The 26,179-nt window shown below is 38.7% G+C and overlaps 2 protein-coding genes and 1 pseudogene across 7 annotated transcripts in view; 2 read left to right on the top strand and 1 right to left on the bottom strand.

The window, feature by feature from the left end:
• The first annotated feature begins 1,391 nt into the window (after nucleotides 1–1,391).
• Nucleotides 1,392–26,085, top strand: LOC126614688 (receptor kinase-like protein Xa21). Of its 6 annotated transcripts, XM_050282336.1 has the most exons (11): nucleotides 1,392–1,614; nucleotides 1,820–1,835; nucleotides 2,716–2,826; nucleotides 8,276–8,372; nucleotides 11,921–11,985; nucleotides 12,927–13,089; nucleotides 21,887–22,384; nucleotides 22,562–22,633; nucleotides 22,943–23,302; nucleotides 23,399–25,381; nucleotides 25,478–26,085. In XM_050282336.1, exons 7-11 carry the CDS (start codon nucleotides 22,084–22,086, stop codon nucleotides 25,903–25,905), a joined length of 3,144 nt encoding a protein of 1,047 aa, XP_050138293.1. In that variant the 5' UTR covers nucleotides 1,392–1,614; nucleotides 1,820–1,835; nucleotides 2,716–2,826; nucleotides 8,276–8,372; nucleotides 11,921–11,985; nucleotides 12,927–13,089; nucleotides 21,887–22,083; the 3' UTR covers nucleotides 25,906–26,085. The 6 variants fall into 6 exon arrangements, with proteins under 6 accessions (XP_050138293.1, XP_050138289.1, XP_050138292.1 ...); XM_050282332.1 differs by lacking the exons at nucleotides 1,392–1,614; nucleotides 1,820–1,835; nucleotides 2,716–2,826; ... (1 more) ...; nucleotides 11,921–11,985; nucleotides 12,927–13,089 and adding exons at nucleotides 15,697–15,721; nucleotides 15,760–15,810; XM_050282335.1 differs by lacking the exons at nucleotides 1,392–1,614; nucleotides 1,820–1,835; nucleotides 2,716–2,826; ... (1 more) ...; nucleotides 11,921–11,985; nucleotides 12,927–13,089 and adding an exon at nucleotides 15,872–15,998.
• Nucleotides 19,084–26,179, bottom strand: part of LOC126614707 (inactive beta-amylase 4, chloroplastic-like) — a 65,231-nt pseudogene continuing 58,135 nt past the window's right edge.
• LOC126617085 (LRR receptor-like serine/threonine-protein kinase GSO2) overlaps nucleotides 19,679–26,179 on the top strand; it is a 54,533-nt gene continuing 48,032 nt past the window's right edge. Inside the window, exons 1-2 of the mRNA XM_050285150.1 lie at nucleotides 19,679–19,797; nucleotides 21,089–21,379. The gene's annotated coding sequence lies outside the window, so the exon portion shown is untranslated. The remainder of the gene's footprint in view (nucleotides 19,798–21,088; nucleotides 21,380–26,179) is intronic.

Here is a 26,179-nt window from a genome sequence, read left to right on the forward strand (position 1 = left end):
ATTAGAAGCAAAGCTAGCCAGCTGGGCTGATTTTTGAACTTGGACCATGCACGATGCATGCATGGAAAACAACTTAGATGGCACAGCTACACTACTACATAGTATTTTGTGTCAATGAAATAAGGATATGTAGACAAAAGTTTACCCATGTCTTTATTTCATTAGAATAGAACCATCGTAATGGTGTAACTATGTCATATAAGTCGTTGTCGCAAGCATGGGGCTAGTTTTCCATGTTTCTAGTGGTTGTAGTTTCCAGCCCTCCTGGGCTTGAACCAATCTTTTTATCCTGAGCTTGGCGAGGACAAGGCCAATGCTTCCGATCACCATCGTGGTCGTGAAAGCGGTGGTGGCAACGGTGCAGACTAGCTCTGGTGATGAAAGCTCCAAACATGGTCCCAAACACAAACGCTAAACCAGGCTTCATTAGCCTACCTGCTGTTTGGCTCATTTTTTTCTTCTCAATTTAATATAGTGAAGTTTTTGTGATCGGAAGTGTGAGGAAATGGAAGAGCTCAATGGGTTTTATATAGTGGGAAATTTTGAGTGCTGGACAAGTCTTTGTTTGGATCTTTCTTTTATTGGTCAAATGTTTTATTGTTTAGATATCACGAATGTACGTTCCAATTGATGACTCCCAGATGGCATAAGCTGATTTGCTAGCCCCTTCTTCAAGGGTCAATGACTTCAATGTTAGAATAAACATAAACCAATAACAAGTTATATGAGCTACTGTTATCAAAACACAAATCATTGTTCATTAAACCAATGTACAGAGAAAACCGTACCTGCAGATGAACCGGAACTGGACGCCATGCTCGATTTTCTACAAGAATCCTGCAGTGCACCTTCTCTTCTCTTCAATGTTCAAGGTTCTCAACTAATAATAGGTATTAGTTCTGAGTAGAGTACACACACTGTGAGAACAGAGGCCATCATATATATACTACATAATCCTAGCCAAATTCTATAAGAAATTCCCTATTAAAATCCATACAGAAAACCAATTTCTTTTAAATAGTAGTTCAGTTACAATATGGATTCATAAATCCATTCTCAACAAGACTTCCTATTCAATCTCTAATCCTATAACCAAGTTTACAGGTTCATACTCAGAGAAACTAGTAAAATAAAATACTACGCATGTGTCACTTGCCACTTGGCATTAACAGAGAAACTAGTAAAATAAAATACTACTTAAAAGCTGTAAATCGCAAATTGAACCCAAACGGTTACAATTTGAGACCAACTTGATTTCTTGTGATCGAAGAAATCACAGAACATAGCAGTGGTCAGCAAAAATCATTTCCAAATTGAAAGGTAAAAATCATTTCCAAATCTTCTGTGCCCCTGAGCCCAGATTCTCATTTCCAACCCTAGCCGTTTAGGTCTCTCATTTTCTCTCTGACCTCAAGCCCAGAGCCACCCGGTCATTCCTCTCCTAGTTCACCTCGCAGTCCCCGCGAGAACCACACAGACAGTAAATCGCCTCCGTTGTTCTCCTCCTCTCGCCTTCCTCTCCCTCCTCTCCCCTTCGTCGTCTCCCTCCTCTCTCCCTCTCTGTGGAATCGATCGGTACTCGAAGAGGATAAAAAGATATGAAATGGTGTTTAGGTATGCAGCTTTTCGGCCCTTTGTTTTCTATTTTTAATTTAATTTTTTCCCAATTCTGAAATCAATTCTTGCTATTTCTTCTGTGTATTTGCTGAAATTTGTGTTCAACCAGTATTAGATGTGAATTTACAACTAAAAGCATAAACTAACTTCAGCACGCCTAATACTGTATTCTCATAAAATCCTTCCCGTGGGCGACTCCAAGTCTCAAATTTCAAACGGTACGAGGTTTGTTTTGAACTCAAAGTTTGCATTTTTTTATTGTCTACTCATTCACCCGCCAATAAAAGTTGCACCCTTTTTGTTTTATTTTCTGTATTTTCTTGGGTTTGCTTCTTCTACTGTGATTCTGTGTTTTTATTTTTTCTGGGTTCGGCTTCTTCTGTTATTCCACTGTCTATTTGTTTACCAAAATAACAATTTTTGTACATTTTGTTATATTTCATTGCAATATCAAATAAAGTTCGTATTTTAAAATCTCACTGCAATTTTTTTGGTTATACTGTTGGCGGGTATCTCTAATTATGCCCTGAAGGAGGAAGGCAAATAGTGGACAGACCTGGGTTTGGGACACAAAAGGGATCTTTAGATTTCTGTAAAAATACTTTGTGCCTTTTTGCTATTGGTGATGAGTGTTCATGAATATTTATGCTTTAATATAGCTGTTACAGGAGCAAGTTGTTTAACTAAAATCCTAAGAAGATTAGGGTAGAGTATGGAGGACAAACGAACAAGGAACATTCCGGCTGTCCCATTATTGATTGTCTGAATCTCTGCAATCTCTGAGATATATTTGGGATATTTTTAGAGCAATATTCGTCAGGGTTCAAGAAAAACTTTGCTGCACTGCAGTACAAGAGTATCTGGGTTAAAGAAAATTTTCTGATTTAAGCACTTAGCTCCTGGATTGCATGAAATCAGTATTTAAAGAAATTTTTTGTATGAGAATGCATTAATAGAATTTTTTTTGCCCAAAAAATTAACTCACAGAGGTTCCTGTTTTTTATTTAAATTTTTTTAGAATTATTGTCATTTTTTTTATCTCTGCTGCTGTTTTTGATTTTTGATTTTTTGATTTTTATGCGATGTTCATCTGTGTAGGCACTCAAATTATTTTTTGGAGTGCATCTTTATCAGACTACCACAAAAGAGAAAACGGAAACAAAATTCAGTGCCATCAAAACAAACAAATGCTGGTCTATCCTAAAAAAGGTTGGTTTGTGTACTTTTGAAGAATATATGGAAAAAGAGAGTATTGATCATGGGGTAGAATCTGATGGTAATATGGTTGAAAAAGATAAAATGTTGCATGAAAAGATCTTGGAACTCATGGACGAAATATGCAGCAATGAGCTGAGTTTATAAGGAGAAACAATGAGAAGTGTGAAACAATTGAACCGCTTTTGTCCCATGTGCATAAGCTAACGGATGAGAACAAAATTTTGAGGATTCATCTGGGAATCCATAAGGATACTGATAAACCAGTCTCCCACAAGAACAAGGATGTTCCATCCTTCTCCGCTCAGGATGTTCATTCCTATACAGATACTTGAGCAGCAGCCGAGTTCTAGTTTGATTAGTAGTTTGTTTCCGATACTGCTTGTAATTGAACTTTCTGTATTCTACTACATGTCTACTTTGTAATGCTATATATATCAATACTAATTGGCTCACTCAGATCATTGAGTTGAGTTTCAGAAATCATATCTTTCATGGTATCACGAGCCAGCGTCTTACGACAACGGTTCATCGTTTAATTTTTATTTTTTTTATTTTTTTCTCTCTCCGTTCTCTTCCCAGTATGGCGTCTTCTTCTTCTACCTTTACTGCTGCTGCTCCCTCAGTTACGAATTTTCTTACCATAAAACTCGATCGCAACAACTATCCCCTATAGCGTGCTCAGTTTCTTCCCTTGCTGCGCAGCCGCAACCTTCTCTCCTTTGTTACTGGTGAACATAAATGCCCTTCTGCTTTTCTTTCTGATGACAAGGGTACCATTACCGACACCGTCAATCCATCGTATCTTGACTGGATCCAAACTGATCAGATGATCCTCTCTTGGATTACTAGTTCTCTTACTCCCAAGGTCCTTGCTACTATTGTCAACAAAATTGATTCGGCCTCTGCTTGGTCGTCTCTTCAGGAACGCTATGCCTCTACCTCTCAGAACCGTATTATTCAAATGCGGACAGAATTGATGAATACCTCTCGTGGTGATCTCTCTATTGCCGACTATCTCGACAAGGTGAATATTCTTGCCGACAACCTTGCCCTCTCTGGCGCCCCAGTTTCTAAGTCAGACTTGGTTGCCATTATTATGAGTAAGGTTGGTCCTCAGTTTGAGACCACAGTTTGAGACCACCGTTGCTTCTGCCCAAGCCCGTGATACTGCCATCACTTACACTGCCTTGGAATCTTTACTTCTTAGCGCCGAACAACGTCACACTGCTTTCTCTCTTCCCTCTGACGTCGGCACTTCTGCGTTTGCTGCTGTGCGTGGTGGCCGTGGTACGTCTCACGGACGTGGCGGCGCGTTTCGGGGTGGCCGTGGTGGCGGCTACGCTCGTGGTTCTGGTTCCTCTCGCAACTATCATGGTGATTTTTCCCATTCTTCTTCGCCAGCCGCTTCCTCCCGTGGACAGCCTGCTTCCTCCAATGGCATCCTCAGCCCTGCTCCTGCTTCAAGTGGCTTCTCTCCTGCCCCTGCGTTCTCCCCATCTGGTCGTATTCAGTGCCAGATTTGTCAGCGTTATGGTCACTCCGCTATTGATTGTTACAATCGTCTCAACATGTCCTATGAAGGCAGGGTTCCTTCGTCTCATCTTCAGGCTTATGCGGCTACACCTCAGTCTCGTGGTGTCCCTCATGCTCCTTCTGCCTCGCCTGCTCAACCATGGCTCTTTGACTCTGGCGCCAATTCCCACATAACCAATGATGTGGGTCAGCTTTCTAATCCTCGTGAGTATCATGGAACTGATCAGATTGGTGTTATTCATGGTGGTTCAGGTTTGCACATCTCCAAAATTGGTGATTCGTTTCTTCACACTAAACTCGCTTCTTTTCGATTACTGAATACTCTCTACTGCCCTCATGCTTCCACTAATATCATCTCTTTAAATCGTTTTGCTGCTGATAATGACTGTTTCTTTACTATCCACCCTCGTTTTTATCGTGTGCAGGATTCGCGGACGGGGAATATCCTTTTCCAAGGCCCGAGTAACAATGGACTATATCCTTCCCATTCCTCTCATCAATCTTCTGGTGTTTTTGCTTGTGTTGGTGAACGTGTCTCGGATGCCTTGTGGCATTCTAGGTTAAGTCATGTTTCGTTTTCCATTTTACAACATTTAGTGTCTGCAAATAAATTGCCAATTAAAGGCTCAATTTCTAGTAAGTTTTGTCAATTTTGTCCTTTAGGTAAAAGTCATAAATTGCCATTTTCTTTATCTTCCTCCATGGCTGCTTCACCTTTAGAATTAATTCACTGTGATGTTTGGATGTCTCCCCCTCTCTCCATTTCTGGTTATAAGTATTATGTGATTTTTGTGGACGATTGTTCTCGTTATACTTGGTTGTATCCACTCCGATTAAAATCTGATGTTTTCTCTACTTTCGTCACTTTTAAAAACCTCGTTGAAAACATGTTCAGTGTTAAGATTAAAGCTTTCCAAACGGATGGTGGAGGTGAATTTGTTAATCATAGTTTTCGAACATTCTTAAATCACCATGGCATCTTACATCGTCTTACCTGCCCTCATCATCCGGAACAAAATGGTGTGGCGGAACGTAAACACCGCCACATCGTTGAAACTGGCCTTACTCTTTTAGCTCAATCCGGTCTGTCTACTCCCTTTTGGACCGAATCCTTTCATACTTCCAATTACATTATTAACCATTTACCCACTCGCCTTTTACACAATATCTCCCCGTTTGAAAAACTGTTTCACACACCTCCTCAATATCAGTTTTTTAAAGTTTTTGGGTGTGCCTGTTTTCCGTATTTACGTCCATATAATACTAACAAACTGCAATTTCGTTCCAAACGCTGTGTTTTCTTGGGTTATTCTTTAAACCATCTTGGTTATCGCTGCTTAGATCCCTCTACAGGTCGTGTCTTTCTGTTTCGCCATGTCGTGTTTGATGAGCACACCTTTCCATATAAAGAGTCCATTGTTCCATCGCCTTCATCGCTTTCCTCGTCTGCGGATCCAGTACTCACCATCGGACCATCACCATCTCCTGGTGCCCCCACGCCCTCCATCCCGCAGCCTTCCTCTTCCATTCCCTCAACCCTACCATCACCCCCTACCCAACGCCCCCTTCAAGTTTATACTCGTATGCCCTCTCGCCCTACCCGTTTCCCGCCGCACACATCTACCTCTCCTTTATCCCCCACAGCTTCTTCCCCCCAACCTGCTTTCCCCATAACTCCTACCCATCCGTCAGCCCCTGGAGCAAACCTACCACCTGTTGCCCCCGCTGCATCCGTTTCATCTACTCCCGAGGTAAGTGATCTGTCTCACTCCATGGTTACTCGCAGCAAAGTTGGTGTTCGAAAACCTAATCCCAAATATGTTTTTGTTACTACTTTTTCTGATGATTTGGTTGAGCCTACCTGTTTTAGTCAGGCACACAAACACACTGAATGGCGCAAAGCCATGGCTGACGAGTTTACTGCATTACAACGCAATGGTACCTGGACCTTGGTCCCATTCCACCACACTATGAACGTTCTCCCCAACAAATGGGTCTACAAAATCAAGCGGCGCTCTGATGGTTCCATCGAACGATACAAAGCACGGTTAGTCGCCAATGGGTTTCATCAACAAGAAGGTTTGGACTATGGTGAGACGTTCAGCCCCGTCGTCAATCATGCCACCATTCGGCTGATTCTCTCCATTGCTATTCACTACAATTGGCCGTTTCAGCAACTCGATGTCCAAAACGCTTTCCTTCATGGTTCTCTAAATGAAGATGTCTATATGCGCCAACCTCCAGGATTTGTTGATTCTCAACGTCCCACTCATGTGTGCAAATTACAACGGTCTCTATATGGCCTTAAACAAGCTCCTCGTGCATGGTTCCAATGCTTTTCCCAACACTTGGAACATTTGGGGTTTGTTTCTTCTCATGTCGACTCTTCATTGTTTACTTTCTTTGATGGCTCCGTCATCCTTTACTTGTTAATATACGTGGATGACATCCTTATTACTGGTAATAGCACAGATCATATTGCTCTCTTAATTCAACAGCTGGGCGTTCTTTTTTCCATGAAGGATCTTGGCCCCTTTCATTACTTCTTAGGAATGGAAGTTCATCATACTGCTGCCGGCCTTCATCTTACTCAAGCAAAATATATCACTGATCTTCTTAAACGTACTAATATGCTGGACTGCAAGCCTATTTCGGCCCCCACTATTCCTGGCCGACGCCTCAGCTTATCAGATGGAGAATTATTGTCTGATCTTACAGAATTCTGAAGTGTTGTAGGGGCCTTGCAATATCTTCTTTTCACTCGTCCTGATATCGCCTTTGCTGTAAATCAGGTTTGCCAGTTCATGCATCGGCCAACCACAGTCCATTAGGTTGCTGTTAAACGCATCCTCTGTTACCTTAAAGCGACTCCGAATCATGGCATTGTTTACAAACCGAGTCCCCTTCACCTCACTGCCTATGTTGATGCGGACTATGTCGGCGATCCTGACGACCGTCGTTCTACTGGTGGCTACTGTATTTTCCTTGGTGATAACCTTATCTCCTAGAGCTCCAAGAAACAACGAGGTGTCTCTCGCTCCAGCACCGAAGCTGAATACCGCCAGCTTGCGTACACTGCTACGGCGCTCTCTTGGTATCGCACCATATTTCGCGAGCTTCATCTCCCGCTTGCTCCTCCCCGCATCTGGTGCGACAACATCAGTGCCATTTCTGTAGCCTCTAATCCCGTCTATCAACAACGCATGCAACATGTGGAGGTGGACTATCATTATGTTCGGGAAAAGGTCACTCGCAATGAACTCACTATTGGCTATGTCTCATCTGTTGACCAGCTGTCTGATCTTCTTACTAAAGGTCTCTCTGCTGCCCGCTTTACTTTTCTGCTCTCCAAACTACCAGTTCGTGGCCTCTCTGTCAGTTTGCGGGGGAGTGATAAACCAATCTCCCACAAGAACAAGGATGTTCCATCCTTCTCCGCTCAAGATGTTCATTCCTATACAGATACTTGAGCAGCAGCCGAGTTCTAGTTTGATTAGTAATTTGTTTCCGATACTGCTTGTAATTGAACTTTCTATATTCTACTACATGTCTACTTTGTAATGCTATATATATCAATACTAATTGGCTCACTCAGATCATTGAGTTGAGTTTCAGAAATCATATCTTTCAGATACTACTGATCATACAATTACAATCCATAAGAATGCTACTGATCATACAATTACAAGGCAAAACAAGCCTCAGTTTTCAAGGTCTAAGTTCATGGGGCCATCTTTCCTTGGAAGGCTCACTGGATGCACTGGCACTTGATCTTAATTAGCGACTTTTCAACTTAATTAGGTAGCTTTATCAGTTTTCAAATGTATCTGTTTATATGCTTTCATGATACTTATGAAGATTCCGAGTAAATTATAACATATTTCAATTTTTAATTTGCTGTGCGTAGAAATGGAACTAAATGCTTCGTTATTTTGATCTTGCATCTGAAGCCAAGTCTGGATTAAGAGAAAGATCTCATGGCAGGAATCATGGACTTGATGAAGGTGAGGTTAACGAAGTGTGCTTTAGCACCAAGATTGAGTTTTGTTTTGTTATGATTTTTCTATAATCTAGATGTTGAAATACTTGGAGTTGGAATTAATAAGAATCGATTGAAACATGGATTTTTTATTAGATTGGTATGGCTGACATAGTTAAGAAGTAGTTTAAGATGCACTGCAATGATTAGGGAATTTCTTTAACTGAACATATTTGTTTTCATGAGGTAGGTAGAATCCTCTGTAATTTAATTAATTAGATTGAAATTTGGAGCCATGTTTGGATTCTTAAACTATGGTGGTTAATGTTGTTTTTAGGTGATTTTTTCAAGTGGGGAAAAAGAGGTGGGTGTGGGATTTATATTGTTATTCTCAGTCGGTATATAAGTATTTGAATGTGCAAGACATGGATACCATACAAGAAATGCAAGAATTGAAATTAGAAGGCATGAAGGCAGTTTGCAGAGGGTGGTAAAACTCGCCTAGATAGCGAGATTAATGGTGATGGTTTCGTTACGGTGTAGTTCGCTGTGAAAAAAGGCGACGGTGGTTGCCTTGCTGTTTCTATGCAGCGAGCACAGTATCGAGAGAAAGAGGTGAGGGAAATAGGGAGAGTGGTAGAGAGGGAGTGAGACATGAGGGTGGTGGCAAGGTGGTGCCTCACCGGAGTGGCAAGTGAGATGGTGATGGCTGCTCGAACGGGAGATTATTGGTGCACTGGAGAACTTGACTCCTCACTCAGTCTGGTCTCTGGAGAAGAAAACCAAACAGAGTTGTGCATTAGCAGAGTTTGAAATGAGGGGTTTTAATCTTTGGCATGCTATTGTCTTTATTTAATCTTCTTTGCATAAAATTCCGATGGACAAGTGAAATAAACTAAATGAAAACTTGGAGAAGAAGTTCTGATTTTTAATATCTTCAGTCGGGGATTATTGCTGCCTTTCACAATTGAAATGTGAATACATTATGTTGCTTAGAACAAGAGTCAAAATTTTTTAAATTGGAACAAAAGTTCATTATCTAGACTCGAGTTTTTCTAAAATTGTTTTATAAATTCCAGTGTAGTTAACAAAAAGAATAAACTTATGAAAAATGTTAGCTTAATGTTGGATTCCAGGTAAATATGTGCTATCCCAGACGATGGAATTGCATCATGAGTTTCTATATTTTCCTGAACAAATTTACTAAAAGTGTTTCCAACACCTAGGGGTTCAAAGATATTCAACTAGAACTTTAATCTTCAGACTTTCTCATTGTTGCAGTCTCTAATGGTTTAGTTAATCCTATTAGCCTATTGTTAGATCAATTAAAAGAGTGTTTTAGCCTATTGATAGTGTATTGTCTTATATACTTTCTCATTGTTCGATCAGTTGTGATTCTGTGTAGTTCATGTTTCTGGGTGTAAAATTGTTTACACAGTCTCACTTTTGCATCTAATTAGTGAGCCAAAAAGAAAATTTTTAACATTTTAAATCCTAATTATCTCCATCAGCCAATGCATATTTTTTCCACCTAAAAGTCTTTGATGCATGTCCGTTTTTTTGAAGTATTGAAACATACATTGATCGAAATTTGTTGAGCACTTGCATGGAAGAAAATATCCAAAATATCGGCGATATTTCGCCAATATTTTCGTTTTTTTGAGTTACCGATATTTTAATGAGTATCCAATGAGTTTTCGTCAAAATATCGCGATATTATTGATAATATCGCGATATTAGTCCAAAAATTCCTGAAAATTTGGAAAAGTCTCAATTTTGAGCATAGAAGGGTTCGAACCCCTCCCACTTACCTCCTTAACGCCTTAACCACTATACCACTTATGTTTGTTGTGATAATATGCTACAATATTTATATATATGGTTTTGTTTTGAATTCTTTTTACAAGAAACAAATTTGCACATATTCCAAATTTTTTGTGGTATTATATTTTAAATTGTGTCAATTAATTACTTAGTCAATGACATGTGGTTTTTAATTTTTCTATTTTTTATTTGGTCACTTACATGGTAGGGCTGAAAAAAATTCCGAAAAATCCCAAACTAAATTGAAAAAGTCCCAAACCCAAACCGAAAAATCCCAAACCAAAACCATCCTGAAGTTCGGGAATCCCATCCCGAAAAATACCGAAATTTTCGATATGGGATTGGTTTCCAAATCCCATTTGTTTGGTAATCCCGAAAAATACCGAAGTATTCGGTTTCCTATTGACTTTTGGGTTTTGGTTCTTGAAAACCATTGTCATGGTTGCTAACTACTCTTCAAAATACACTCACTCTACACATAGAGATGATGAAGATAGTGAAAATTTTGAACCTCATAGGAACTCTACGTGGTACTAAGTCACTCATGTATCTTACCATGCAATGTATAAAGTGTAAAATATTGTACTAATTCATTATATATAAATGATTATGGTATGTTTAGACTTCTTTCATTAATTTCTACATATTTTCTACACTCACAATGTTTGTCAGCTCGCTATATAATCAACTTGATAATGTTAAATCCATCATGCAATGCCTTTCCTTCCAATTTTTTGTGATAAACTAATAGATAATTGACTAAATAAACATCCTGCGAAGTTTCAATAAAAATTTCCAAGTTTTTCTTACAATTTCCGTGGTTTCCATGTAATTTTTATCGATATCGATATTATCCCGATATTTCCATCGATATTTCCATGATTTCAGACTACCGATATTTCCGATATTACCGATATTTCCGATATTACCGATATTTCCGATATTACCGATATTTTCTTGAGCACTTGAAACTTTAGAAGTTAAGTCTTTCATTCCTTCCTCCTCCACCTCTTCATCCTTGCTCCACCGCGAATCGAAACTAAAAGTTGCTCATCCAAATCAATTTCAGTTCACTCAAATCCTTAGAACCCTAAAACCCAAATTTCTCCAGATCATTCCAAAATTCAACGGCAAACACAAAACCCAGATCCCTAAACTCACTCAATAACGTGTCAAAGGCTGGGCATCCAGTTCTCACACGTGGCTCCCGTTGGATCCAGTATGTTTTGCTGCTGCCAATCTACAGGTAAAGCTTAAATTTACATACATTTTTTTTTTCTTGATTGGAATTTGGGCTTTTTGTTCCTCCTTAATCCCAAAGTTCTGTAATTTATGCAACTTCGTTCGAAAGGCATGTTTTTTATTGCTGAAACTTGTTAACCCCAGTTTAGATATTCATTTGCTCATTAAAATAGCGTTTTGGGTTCCTTAACCGAACCTCCTTGCTCCTCTTTTAACTCTAGAATCTTGAGAATATATGTGGGTTTTGCTTTGAATTTGATAAACCTCTGTGTGTTTGTGAGCTGATACAGTTTTTGGGTACTAAGTCGAAATTTTGTTGGACAGGAACCCATAAACAAATATGAGGAAGTACGTGAATCATCACTCAGCAAGGGTGATGGGTTATTCCATTCATTACTTGTTTCTCAAATTTGCTTGATGGAAAGATTGTTTTATCCTTTACTAAACAGTTGTTAGGATTAATAGTTTTGATTTCTTTTGAATTTATTATTTTATTTTATTTTGAAGCCCTGAATTTTGCAAGGACTGTCTACCCTGTATGTACACCAGATGCTCCTGACATTTCAAATAAGGTGACTTCCCAAACACTGATGTTTCGCTTTTTTACTGATTTATGTAATCCATTGAGTTATGTAACTTTACTAATATTCGTTTACTATGCAAGTTAAATTGTTATTTTTCGGTTTGTCAATAATTTTGCTTTTCTACTCTACATCCTGGATTAAGAGGTTGCCATGTCAAGGAGTTCCAAGTTTTGCTTAATAGATAACAGTTGTTTTTAAGCTTAGTCTGTAATTTGTATGGTCTTGATCGTGTCTTTTATTTTGGTGGCAGTTGGTGTCACTAGATGGTCTACTAAAGCAGCTAAGGGTATTGAAATCAGTTATAGTTGATTGGTGGTGGGGAATTGTAGAGGGATATGGTAGACATAAGTATAATTGGAATGGATACAAGAGGCTCTTTCAGATGGTGCATGCCTGTTTTATATAAATACGTTTTTTCACTTGCACAAGCTCTTTTCTCTCAGTGGGCATATAAACACCACCTGTGGTTAATTGTTTTGCAATCTTTGTGGTCATTTTTATTCTTTCCATGGTTTCCTGTAATGCTTGGCAAAGTTTTGAGATTTAGTCTCTACAATGTGGGAACCAAGGAACTCACTTCCCTTTCATGCTCTGAATTCACACTCAGTCTGGAGATTATATAATCATTTGGGCATGGTTTCTCTCTAGGATAAAGCTTCTGTCTGGCTATATATATGGAATTGGGTTTGTGTAATTAATGTCAAATAATTGAGTTCAACATAGTTATATTCCTTGGCTTAAGGTTTCATCTTTCTTCCTTCGTTTTTCAAAAGAGGTTAATTTTATACTCATTTTTTCAGAATTATGCATAGTGGTTGTTAACTAATTGGGGCATTTGAAAGTCCTTGCTTCTGTAATTGTGAGATGATTATTATGTTTTGCTTTATTTAATTATAATATAGGGGTGATGGAAAATTGAATTTATGCAGGTGTTTTCATTTTTTTCTTCCTATCTATCAATTTGGTTTTGCACATGATGCCAAAAAGAACTAGGAATGGCAAAAGAAATCAAATGGTACAAGATCATACTTCTAGAAGTCCCCACAGCGGAGTGCGGGCATTTTTGCTAGTGTACTTGAAAAGGCTTATAAGGTAAGACCACCTTATCCTTGGAAACAAATTTCTTTTTTAATTTAGAATCTGGTTTTCATGCATTTTATTTTCATGTTGTTTGTGCTAGTGTGTTTAGTTGCTTCATTATACTTGTTCCTACATTTCCTTCTGAGGACGTCGAAAACCTGTTTGTTGTGGTTTAGGAAAAACCAATTTCTGATTAGATACATTCTCTATATGTCTTGAGGGTGCAAGTGTAGTTTTTTTTTTCTCGTCATTCCTCCATTATGAAGTTGCTCTCCTCATATTGTTCTGGTCATTTCATACTATCCCCTATACTACCACCCTACATTATGTTAGTGTTCCGTATGATAACAAGTTATGGACTTCATTCCTGACCAGTTAAACGCTCTGCCTTGGTTCGATCAACGTTTAGGCTCGTGACATAAAACTAAATGCAATCTATGTCATTGGGTATGGAGGATGGTCTTCCTGCATATATTGGGATTGAACATGCAACTATTATTTCATAGTTGGAATCTGTCTCATATGACCCTTTGGTTCTGGACGATTGATGGCTGTATGCACCTTGTCCATGTCACCAAGCCGTACTCGCCAAGTTTTATATCCCCATTTCTTGTAGATGACAGCTCTCATTGAAGGAGAGTTCTCTTTACCCCAACTCCCTTTTTTATAACAAGGCTAATAATTGTTTCGTCCTTTTTGGGGTTTTTGTTCTTTCCAAAATTAAAAGCTGAACAGACGGTACCTAATTCATGAAGGTTGATACGTTTCTTAGTATTTGACACCTTGTTGGTGTCTGGATGTTTACGGACGTGTTTGATCCCTGCCAGTGAAAACGGTTGTTTTTTTATGAAACAGGGACCAATAGTGTTCGTGAATGGACCTATCTCTCCTTCCCCAATCACCCGTTTTGATAGCTTTTGCCCCATGCTGGCTTGAAAGATTTCATCGATTTATCTCAATAACCTTTCTGAACGTTATTGAGATTATCAATCTTTTTAGTGGGGAGGAATAGTGCGGGAAGGGAGCGAGACCAAGCCGAGCCACTAGGAGAGTAAGCCCTTCCCACGTGTCAAAATGAATGCAGCCTCAACCAGAGAGACAGTTGGGAAACCCGTAGTAGTCAATGCTGTGCTCTTCTCCAATTACTCAATGGAGGAGTTCTGTGCTGTGTCTATTGTCACAGAGGTTGGTGCTTATGTTTCAAATTTGTTCATGAAAAGTTTGAAGTTTGTAAAGTTACAGATGAGACAACTTATTGTTATTATTTTGTCAATCATGCTAACATGCCTCTATTTGAGAAATATGTAGGTAAATGGTGATTGCTGAGGCTCATGCGGGAAAATAATGTCCAGGTCGGTCCTGAGGTTGACAAGTATGTTTCAGAACATGATAATCTGGCTCGAAGGTGTGTGTTGGTGTCCATTGATGGAAAGATTGCTGGGTCTTTTGCTGTAACTGACCCAGTGAAGCCAGAGGCTGCACGAGTCATCTCTTATCTTCACTCGATAAACATTACAAGCATCATGGTTACTGGTGATAACTGGGCTACAGCGGCAGCCAGTGCGATGGAGGTTGGCATTGATAAGGTGTATGCTGAGACGGATCCACTAGGAAAAGCTGATAGAATCAAAGAATTACAGTTACGATTATATAATAGTTACAGGGGTGGTGTGAGTGGATTACAATTACCCAGCTCCACAAGTAATTTTGTTCTGGTTTTGAACGCAGATTGAGGATTACTAAATTATATTTCAAATGACTTATCTAGGGTAAAATAATGTCTTATAGAAATCTTCAAACACATTTTTCTATATTAAGTTTGTATCTGACTTGATATGTGAGTTATCTAACATAGTGTTTTCTGACTTGTTAAAGTCGATTTGGATGCAGATGAAAGGAATGGCGGTGGCAATGATGGGAGATGGAATTAATGACCCTCCGGCTATGGTTGCAGGAGATGTTGGCATGGCAATTGGTGCTGGCACCGACATAGCTATATAAGCTGCTTATAGTTCTGAGGAAGAGCAACTTGGAAGATGTAGTTACAGCCATTGATCTCTCTAGAAAGACCATGTCTCGAATTCGATTGAATTATGTCGCCCTGGGCTACAATATCCTCAGCATGCCGGTGGCGGCTGGAGTTTTGTTCCCTTTCACTGGAATTCGATTACCACCATGGCTTGCAGGTGCATGCCTGCTTCATCTCTAAGCGTGGTATGTTCTCTCTTGTTGCAGTCATATAAGAAGCCTTTGCATATTCAGAGCGTCTCCAATAGCAAGTCTGCATGCGATCATGATTAATAATTTAGAAGCATAAGACCGTAATTCTTGGACCGTTTGCGTATCATCTTTGGTTTGTTCTGTTCAGAAAAAACTGATTAGCCAAGTTTAGATGATTTTCGAATCCGAAGAGTGTTCAACTAGAGCTTGATTATATGTAAATGTCGGCAAAGATATTTCATCCGGAAGAATGTAACTGTTATGTGTTTGGTCGCATTTGCATTTGCATTTGCATTTGAATCAAAATGTATGTCATCATTAAATATCAATCTTGAAATTTATGGTGTTGTTTGTTTTGATGGTGAACTGAAGACTAAAATTCCACATTTGGGCATCTCCAGCCGTGACCACAAAATGGACAGAACTCGTCGGCTAGCAGCACCAATTACCAAATATCACCACCACAGACCAAAACATCCTTACCACTCGTTGCTCACTTCCAAGTTGCAATTGGTAGGTGTTGCTTACGGCGTACGCCACCTTCAAGCTATCAGTAAAAAATGAATGGTGTGTGTTTGATATGTTAAAAAATCCAAAAAATGAATGGTAGGTGTTCCTTGCCACTCGTCTTCGTTAGACTAGTCTAAGTCTCCTCACCTTGACATAGACGCCGGGCAAGTCTATGTCGTTCACAAGTCTTGGTAACACCAACTCGTTTCCCTATTTATGTGAATGTAATGAGCTCTAGTTTTCGATCGAATTTAAACCGAAAGACGAAAACTACTACAATTAAGGAGAGAAGTCGGTTCCTACCATCAAAAATGTTGTCGATGATACACTGTTTATGTTATATCTATATGATGATTATGGCTAATTACTTAACTGCAGGTGCATTAGCAATATCTCATACCAATTTCAGCACAGATCAGTCTGTGCTTCTTGCTCTCAAGGCTCACATCACTAGTGACCCTCAAAACATCTTGACCGCCAACTGGTCGTTTGCCTTCAATTCCGACATTTGCAACTGGGTTGGCGTTAGCTGCGGTGCTGGCCACCACAGAGTAACGGCCTTAAATCTCTCGCACATGGGTCTTGCCGGAGTTATTCCTCCGCATCTAGGCAACCACTCATTTCTCGTTGAGTTAGGCCTTAAGAATAATAGCTTTCATGGTTCCCTACCGCAAGAACTGTCTCGTTTGCGCCGGTTGAAGGCAATTAACTTTGGAAACAACAGCTTTATGGGAACCATTCCTTCGTGATTTGGGTCCTTTCCTAAACTTCAAACCATCAAATTGTACGGTAATGGCTTCTCTGGTTTCATACCCGCTGCTATCTTCAACTTATCTGCACTCGAAATGATTAGTTTGAGCACGAACCAACTATCAGGTACGTACGTACCACCATTACCAACAGCTAGGAATATAAATTAATGTTGCTTGCTTCATGATTACATTTTAACATCTATATATAAGATGTACAACAATCATCTCCTTCGTTTTTTTTGCCTTCTTTTTTGTTGGAATGCATGCACATATTTAACAGGTAGCATACCCAGAGAAATAGGCAACTTAACAATGGTGAATTGCATAAACCTTGACGACAAGAAGTTCGAAGGTATACTGTATGACTTAGGTTTTGTATAATTTCATTTCATTTTGTTTTTTTTACTAAGTAGTGTGATTAGTTTTTAAAATTCTAAAACAATAAATCAATTATAAAAAAAGGGGTGTGATATCCACACACCCTTTTTACTTTTCACACACCCTTTTAATCTTCAGCCGTAGTATCGGATAAAATGAAGAAGATCAACGGACATAAATTAACAAGGAATGTGTAAGAAGTAAAAAAATGTGTGTGGATAGCACACCCCTTATAAAAATTGGGAAAATGATGAGCAGTTTCTTCTAAAGTAGGCATGTTTTTTATTTACTATTTTATTTTATTTTTAATTTTTAAATATGGCATGCTATGGTGACCTAGCTGTGAGGTTGCCCTAAATAACAACAAAAGTTATGTTCATGTAATTACTAAAGGGGTGTGATATGCACACATCCCATTTTACTTCTCACAAACCTTTTTAATTTTCGGCCGTCGGATCGAATCAATTGAAGAATATCAACATACATAAATTATCAAGGGGTGTGTGAAAAGTAAAATGGGGTGTGTGGATAGCACAGCCCTTACTAAATTACCCATAGTTTTTTTTATTTTTGTGCAGTTTTGGTTTGGGTGTTAAAATTGTAATTTCATGTAGTTTTGATTGAGGTAGTAAGTAGTTTAGATACGAGCCCCTTCTTAGCAGGAATCTCGTTCCACTTTAGCAAAAATACAATAAGAGGACTATCATAGGGATCGTATATTTACTATGTAAGACCCTCGTATGCTGGAGCAAAAAGAGAACCTATATAGTGGTACATGGTCCTTATAATATTATCCCACTTTTGCTACGGTAGAACAGGATTCCTAATAAGAAGCAACTCCTATATATGTTTACATGATTTTAACAATATATACTGATTGATTTATAGAATTTCCAAACGAGATGGGTAGTTTAGATCAGCTGGAGGAGTTGTATGCGCAGTCCAATGCCCTAAAAGGCTCTGCTATTGTGCCTGTCCTCAACATATCTTCTTTGACTACTTTGGCTCCATATGGAAACAATATTAGTGGCAGTCTTCCGAAAAATATATGTGAGCATCTTCTGAGTATTCGACGATTTAATTTGGGTCGAAACCAGTTTGACGGTCTTATTCCCTCCAAACTGTGGCAATGCAAAGAGCTTTGTGAAATCTTATTAGGGTCTAACAATTTCCTTGGAAGCATACCCAAAAGTCTTGGCAATTTGACCTACTTAACCAAGATTTATCTTAATGACAATAATTTAATAGGTAGTAAATTTAGGACTGTTTGATAATCATTTCGCTTTTAGTTTTTAGTTAAATTGAAGTTAAAAATTTAATGCAAACGTGCTGAAATTATAACAGATACAATACCGGATGATATTGGTAATCTTCCGTAGTTAGAGATTTTGGGACTTGTTATTAATAATCTCAGTGGCGTCATCCCATCCAAACTCTTCAATCTCTGCATGATAAGAGAAATAGGGCGTTCTTTCAATCAGCTCTCAGGTAGCCTCCCAGCAAACATCGGTCTTAAGTTAAGACTCTTAACGGTCCAAACCTAGAAATCCTTTATGTAGCCAGAAGTAACCTCGTGGCTGGAATACTCCCTAACCTCTCCAATGCTTCCAAGCTCTGGAAGCTAGACATGAACACAAACTCATTTACCGGGATTCTTCCTACCACGCTATGTTCCCTGAAAAACCTGCACTCGAATAATTTGACAATTCATGCTTCTACTCCATAAGCAGCAAGCACTCTCTCTTGCTTGTTTAATCTTAGAAATTTGACAAGATTATACTTGGCAGGAAATCCACTAAACACCATGATTCCAGCTTCTCGTGGGAATCTCTCTACGTCACTCCTATATGTTAATTTAAGAAATTCGAACATCAGGGGTAACATTCCAGTTGATATTGGCAACTTGAGCAGCTTGATATCATTAAGCCTGGGAAACAATCAGTTGAGTGGAGCAATTCCAACTTCAATACAAAGGCTAAAAAATCTCCAAGGTTTGTATTTGTATGATAACGAACTGGGAGGACATATCCCGTATGAACTCTGTCAACTAAACAACCTAGCCGAGTTACGTTTGGATGGTAATCGGCTCTCTAGTTCTATTCCTTCCTGCTTGGGTACTTCGGCAGTAGCTCTAAGATTTCTACCGTTAGGGTCCAATTTGTTAACTTCTAAAATACCATCTTCCTTGTGGGAACTCAAGTATATATTGCACCTAAACTTGTCATCCAATTCTCTGGTTGGACCACTCTCAGAAGACATCGGAAAGTTGAAGGATGTGGTGGATATGGATTTATCAAATAACCATTTCTCCGGAAGCATTCCCGGTAGCATTGGGGGTCTTCAGAATATGATTGATTTCTCCTTGGCAAACAATCATTTAGAAGGCCCTATTCCTATTTCATTTAAAACCTTGCTAAACCTTGCAAACAATCTTCAAACTCATTTTTCTATATTAAGTTTGTTTCTGACTTGATATGTGAGTTATCTATCTTACATAGTGTTTTCTGACTTGTTAAAGTGGATTTGGATGCAGATGAAAGGAATGGTGGTGGCAATGATGGGAGATTGAATTAATGACTCTCCGGCAATGGTTGCAGGACATGTTGGTATGGCAATTGGTGCGGGCACCGACGTAGTTATAGAAGCTGCTTATAGTTCTGAGGAAGAGCAACTTGGAAGATGTAGTTACAGCCATTGATCTCTCTATAAAGACCATGTCTCAAATTCGATTGAATTATGTCTGGGCCCTGGGCTACAATATCCTCAGCATGCCGGTGGCGGCTGGAGTTTTGTTCCCTTTCACTGGAATTCGATTACCACCGTGGCTTGCAGGTGCAGGCCTGCTTCATCTCTAAGCATGGTATGTCCTCTCTTGTTGAAGTCATATAAAAAAGGGACACTTTGGATGCGTTCCCTAGCTATCAATATTTTTTAATTGAAACCTTGTTAGTTTTTAGTTTTTGATTGAGGTCCCTGACATTAATATAATAATGTAAGTTACTATATGTTTTAAATTAAAAATTAAAAATTGAAATTTGTAATTGTTTATATTAATGAGATTTTAAATAAAACCCATAATTTATGAGATTAAAAATAATAAAATATAAATTATACTCTCTATTATATTGTGTGTGTGTGTACATATATGTATGGGTACATTAACCAAAATTAACAAAAAAAGTTATTGTATCAAAACATGGATACATTCTCAAATCAACGAAAAAGAATGTACCCATATAAGTTTAAACATGGATTAAAAAATTTGAATGGATTTTATATTAAAAAAAAGGGTACATTTTACATATAACAAATTGATGTATTTGAGAATGGGTACATTTAAGATTAAAAAAATTGAAAAATTATATGAATGGGTACATTTAAGATTAAAAAATTGAGAATCTTTATATATATATATATATATATATATAAAGTAATAGGTACAAACTTAATTTAATTTAATTTTTTATTATTTTGGAAATGTTTGAATTGAAAATTAATTAGAAGTTTAATAGAGGTGTGAGTATTAAACCCTAAATTAATTACTAATTTTTATATTAAAAAATTATATAATAAACATGTAAATTCATTATCACATTATTGCTAGGGACTTGAATCAAAATTTGAGAACTAATAAGGTCTTAGTCAATGAACAGTAAGAACTAGGGACCGGATACTAATTTTTCCTATAAAAAACCTTTGCATATTCAGAGCTGTCTCCAATGGCAAGTCTGCATGATAGTGAATGTACGTATCTGAACTAGTTTTCAATCTCTGGTTGTTACTTCCCTTCTTCGTTATTGCTGCAATGAATTTATACATGCGATCGTGATTAATAATTTAGAAGCATAAGACCGTAATTCTTGACCGTTTGTGTATCATCTTTGCTTTGTTCTGTTCAGAAAGACTAATTAGCCAAGTTTAGATGATTTTCGAATCCGAAGAGTGTTCAACTAGAGCTTGATTATATGTAAACGTCGTCGAAAACATTTCATCCGGAAGAATGTAACTGTCATGTGTTTGGTCGCATTTGCATTTGCATTTGCATTTGAATCAAAATGTATGTCATCATTAAATATCAATCTTGAAATTTATGGTATTGTTTGTTTTGATGGTGAACTGAAGACTAAAATTCCACATTTGGGCATCTCCAGCTATGCCCACAAAATGGACAGAACTCGTCGGCTGGCAGCACCAATTACCAAATCACAAGCCTTCGTTCCACTATTCTAAGTCCTCACTTCGACAAAAAAGTCGGACTTAGACTAGACCTCCTCACCTAGCTAACCTATCAGCGAATTACCAAATATCACCACGACAGACCAAAACATCCTTAGCATTGATTGCTCACTTGAAAGTTGCAACTGGGTTGGTATGCCACATTCAAGTCGTGGCCTTGAATCTCTCTTACATCGCAGTCACCATTCCTCCTCACCTACCTACGCCATCAGCAAAAAATGAATGGTGTGTGTTTGATATGTTAAAAAATCTAAAGTCTCCTCACCTTGACATAGAAGCCGGGCAAGTTTAAGGGCTGGTTTGGTATTGCTGTGCTTTGAAAAAAAAAACTGTTTATGTTGTGCTGTGAGAATAAGCTTATTTTTGCTGTTTCACGCTTTTAATTTTTTTTCACCCAAAACTGTGAAAATAAACTGTTTTTAAGTGTTTACCAAACACCTTTTTGAGCTCATCTTTTTTTTTTATACCCATTTTTTATAAAAGCACCTCAGTATCAAACCAGTACAAAAGTCGTTCACAAGTCTTGGTAACACCAACTTGTTTCCCTATTTATGTGAATGTAATGAGTTCTAGTTTTCGATCGAATTTATACCGAAAGACGAAAACTACTACAATTAAGGAGAGAAGTCGTTTCCTACTATCAAAGATGTTGTCGATGATACAATGCTTGTGTTATATCTATATGATGATTGTGGCTAATTACTTAACTGCAGGAGCATTAGCAATAGCTCATACCAATTTCAGCACAGATCAATCTGCGCTTCTTGCTCTCAAGGCTCACATCACTAGTGACCCTCAAAACATCTTGACCGCCAACTGGTCCTCTGCCTCCAATTCCAACATTTGCAACTGGGTTGGCGTTACCTGCGGTGCTCGCCACCACAGAGTCACGGCCTTAAATCTCCCTTACATGGGTCTTGCCGGAGTTATTCCTCCGCATCTTGGCAACCTCTCATTTCTCGTTGAGTTGGGCCTTCAGAATAATAGTTTTCATGGTCCCCTACCGCAAGAACTGTCTCGTTTGCGCCGGTTGAAGGCGATTAACTTTGGAAACAACAGCTTTATGGGAACCATTCCTTTGTGGTTTGGGTCCTTTGCTAAACTTCAAACCATCAAATTGTACGATAATGACTTCTCTGGTTTCATACCCGCTGCTATCTTCAACTTATCTGCACTCGAAAACATTTACCTGATGAGGAACCAACTATCGGGTACGTACATACCACCATTACCAACTACCTAGGAATATAAATTAATGTTGCTTGCTTCATCATTACATTTTAACATCTTTGTTTCATTTTAACCTCTATATATAAGATGTATAACAATCATCTCGTTTGTTTTTTTTTTCCTTCTTTTTTGTTGGAATGCATGCACATATTTAACAGGTAGCATACCCAGAGAAATAGGCAACTTAACAATGGTGAAGGGCATATACCTTGACGACAACAAGTTCGAAGGTATACTGTATGACTGAGGTTTTGTTACATATATATACAAACACACACACACACACATAAACACAAGCCCCTTCTTAGCTGGGATCTTGTTCAACTTCGGCAAAAAATGAGATGAGAGGACTATTGTAGGATCGTATATTGACCGTGTAAGACCCTCGTATTCTAGAGCAAAAAAGAGGTCCTATATGGTGAGTACATGGTCCTTAGAATGTATCCCACTTTTGCTATGGTACAACGGGATTCCCAATAAGAAGCTGCTCCTATATATGTATACATGATTTTAACAATATACACGGATTGATTTTATAGAACTTCCGAACGAGATAGGCAGTTTAGGTCAGCTGGAGGAGTTGTTTGTGCAGGACAATGCCCTAAAAGGCTCTGCTTTTGTGCCTGTCCTTAACATATCTTCTTTGACTACTTTGGCTTTATCCGGAAACAACATGAGTGGTATTCTTCCGGACAATATGTGTGAGCATCTTTCGAGTATTCAACGATTTTCTTTGAATCAAAACCAGTTTGACGGTCTGATTCCCTCCAAACTGTGGCAATGCAAAGAGCTTCGTGTAATTGCATTAGAGTCTAACAATTTCCGTGGGAGCATACCCAAAAGTCTTGGCAATTTGACCTACTTAACCGAGATTTTTCTTCGTTTCAATAATTTAACAGGTAATAAATTTGGGGGCGTTTTACAATCATTTCGTTTTTAGTTTTTAGATAAACTGAAGTTACAAAGTTAATGCAAACGTGCTGACATTGTGATAGGTACAATACCGGATGAGATTGGTGATCTTCCGCAGTTAGAGGTTTTGAGATTGGGTGCTAATAATCTCAATGGTGTCATCCCATCCAAGCTCTTCAATAACTCCATGATTAGAGTAATATCGCTTACTTTAAATCAGCTCTCAGGTGGCCTCCCAGCAAACATAGGTCTTAATGTTCCAAACCTAGAATTCTTTTCTGTATCCTCCAATAACCTCGTGGCCGGGACACTCCCTAACTTCTCCAATGCTTCCAAGCTCAGGGTCCTAGCCATGGACACAAACTCATTTACCGGGTTTCTTCCTAGCACGCTCTGTTCCTTGAAAAACCTCGAGCTTCTTTTCTTGTTCTGGAATCATTTGACGATTGATGCTTCTACTCTCTCTTGCTTGTTTAATCTTAGAAATTTGACAAAATTAGACTTGGGAGGTAATCCATTAAACACCACGATTCCAGCTTTTCGTGGGAATCTCTCTACGCCACTCACATATTTTGATTTAAGCATTTCCAACATCAGGGGTAACATTCCCGTTGATATTGCCAACTTGAGCAGCTTGATAGAACTACATCTGGAAATCAATCAGTTGAGTGGAGCAATTCCAACATCAATACAGAGGCTAAAAAATCTCCAAGGTTTGTTTCTGTATGATAACAAACTGCAAGGACATATCCCGTATGAACTCTGTCAACTAACCAACCTAGCCGAGTTAGGTTTGGGTCATAATCGGCTCTCTGGTTCTATTCCTTCCTGCTTGGGTGCTTTGGCAGTAGCTCTAAGAAATCTATCGTTAGAGTCCAATTTGTTAACTTCAAAAATACCATCTTCCTTGTGGGAACTCAAGTATGTATTGCACCTAAACTTGTCATCCAATTCTCTAGTTGGACCACTCTCAGAAGACATCGGAAAGTTGAAAGAAGTGGTGGATATAGATTTATCAAATAACCACTTCTCCGGAAACATTCCCGGTAGCATTGGTGGTCTTCAAAATATGATTAATTTGTCCTTGGCAAACAATTATTTACAAGGCCCTATTCCCAGTTCATTTAAAACCTTGCTAAGCCTAGAATTCTTGGATTTGTCCCAAAATAATCTATCTGGAGAGATCCCAAAGTCATTGGAAGCACTCTTGTATCTCAAGCATCTGAATTTGTCTTTCAACAAACTCCAAGGAGAAATTCCAACCGGCGGGCCTTTCGGAAACTTCTCTGCCGATTCATTTGTATCGAACGGTGCGCTCTGCGGTGCTTCCCGACTCCATGTTCCCCTGTGCAAAAATAGAACAAAAGTTAAGCCAAATTGGAGGAAAGCTAAATATATCATCTCAGGGGTCATACCAGTAATACTCCTAGCGGCCGCTGCATTGATTCTGATACTATGCAACAAAAGGAATGTCGAAGTTGTAAGAGAAACTGCCTCGCTACATCAAGTTCTTTGGAGAAGAGTTTCGCGCCTAGAACTTGTAAATGCGACAAATGGATTTCACGAGAGTAACTTACTAGGCACGGGGGGTTTTGGCTCAGTATACAGAGGAACACTTTCATACGGGATAGACATCGCCGTCAAGGTTTTCAATTTACAGGTAGAAGGGGCATTCAAAAGTTTTGATAGGGAATGTGAAATGCTAAGCAATATCCGTCACCGGAATCTTATTAAAATCATAAGTTGCTGCGATGAACTTGATTTCAAAGCCCTGATACTTCAATTGATGCCTAATGGAAGCCTCGAAAACTGGTTGTATTCTCCAAACCGCTCCATGAATATCCTGCAGAGGCTGGACGTAATGAAAGATGTTGCATTGGCACTGGAATATCTTCATCATGGTTACTCGGTACCTATTGTTCATTGTGATGTGAAACCAAGCAATATACTACTAGATGATGATATGGTTGCACATGTTGCTGATTTTGGCATTGCAAGACTCATCGGCGGTGGACATTCGATGACAGAAACCATGACCCTAGCCACAGTTGGATATATGGCTCCAGGTGATGTATTTTCTCAATTTTGTATATGTTGGTCTTATTAGGAGTTATAATTTTCTTTTTATCATATATAACTAAATTCACATACAAATTTTGCAGAGTTTGGGATGGAAGGAAGCGTTTCGACAAGAGGGGATGTGTATAGTTTTGGTATTGTACTCATGGAGACATTCACAAAAAGGAAGCCAACGGATGAGATGTTTGTTGGGGAAATGAATTTAAAGCAATGGATTGCAGATTCATTATTTCCAGATGCTGCAATAGGTGAAGTTGTGGATGCCGATATACTTGGGGCGGAGGAAGATGGTGATTTTGTGAGCAAGAGGGATTGCTTATCATCCGTTATGAGATTAGCTTTAGCTTGTACTGCAGCATTGCCGGGAGAGAGGATTAACATGAAAGATGCTGCAATCACACTCACCAAAATCAAGACTAAGTTTTTGAAGGACTGTGAAGAAGATGCTGCAATCACACTCACCAAAATCAAGACTAAGTATTTGAAGGACTGTGAAGGAGTGAACTCTTAGTTCTTTTTGTTCTCTATATTTTCGGATCCATTTTCTTATTGTTGTTTTCGATCTGCAAAGACTACATTATTTTCGTATAGTGACGGATATGACAGTATGTGTATATTCCTTAAATTGAAATGTTGTACCTGTATTTGACTAGGCAATGTGACCAGTAGTACCAAGATTGCAATTCCAATTATTCTTCTCGTATTTTGATAGTAAAGCATTTAGTTTCTACGGCCAACCAAATCCGTTTCAAAAATTTACACTTCCAGGTCAAGAACGCCTGCCA

This window comes from Malus sylvestris, chromosome 3, assembly GCF_916048215.2.
Source record: "Malus sylvestris chromosome 3, drMalSylv7.2, whole genome shotgun sequence".
Classification (NCBI taxonomy): Eukaryota; Viridiplantae; Streptophyta; class Magnoliopsida; order Rosales; family Rosaceae; genus Malus; species Malus sylvestris.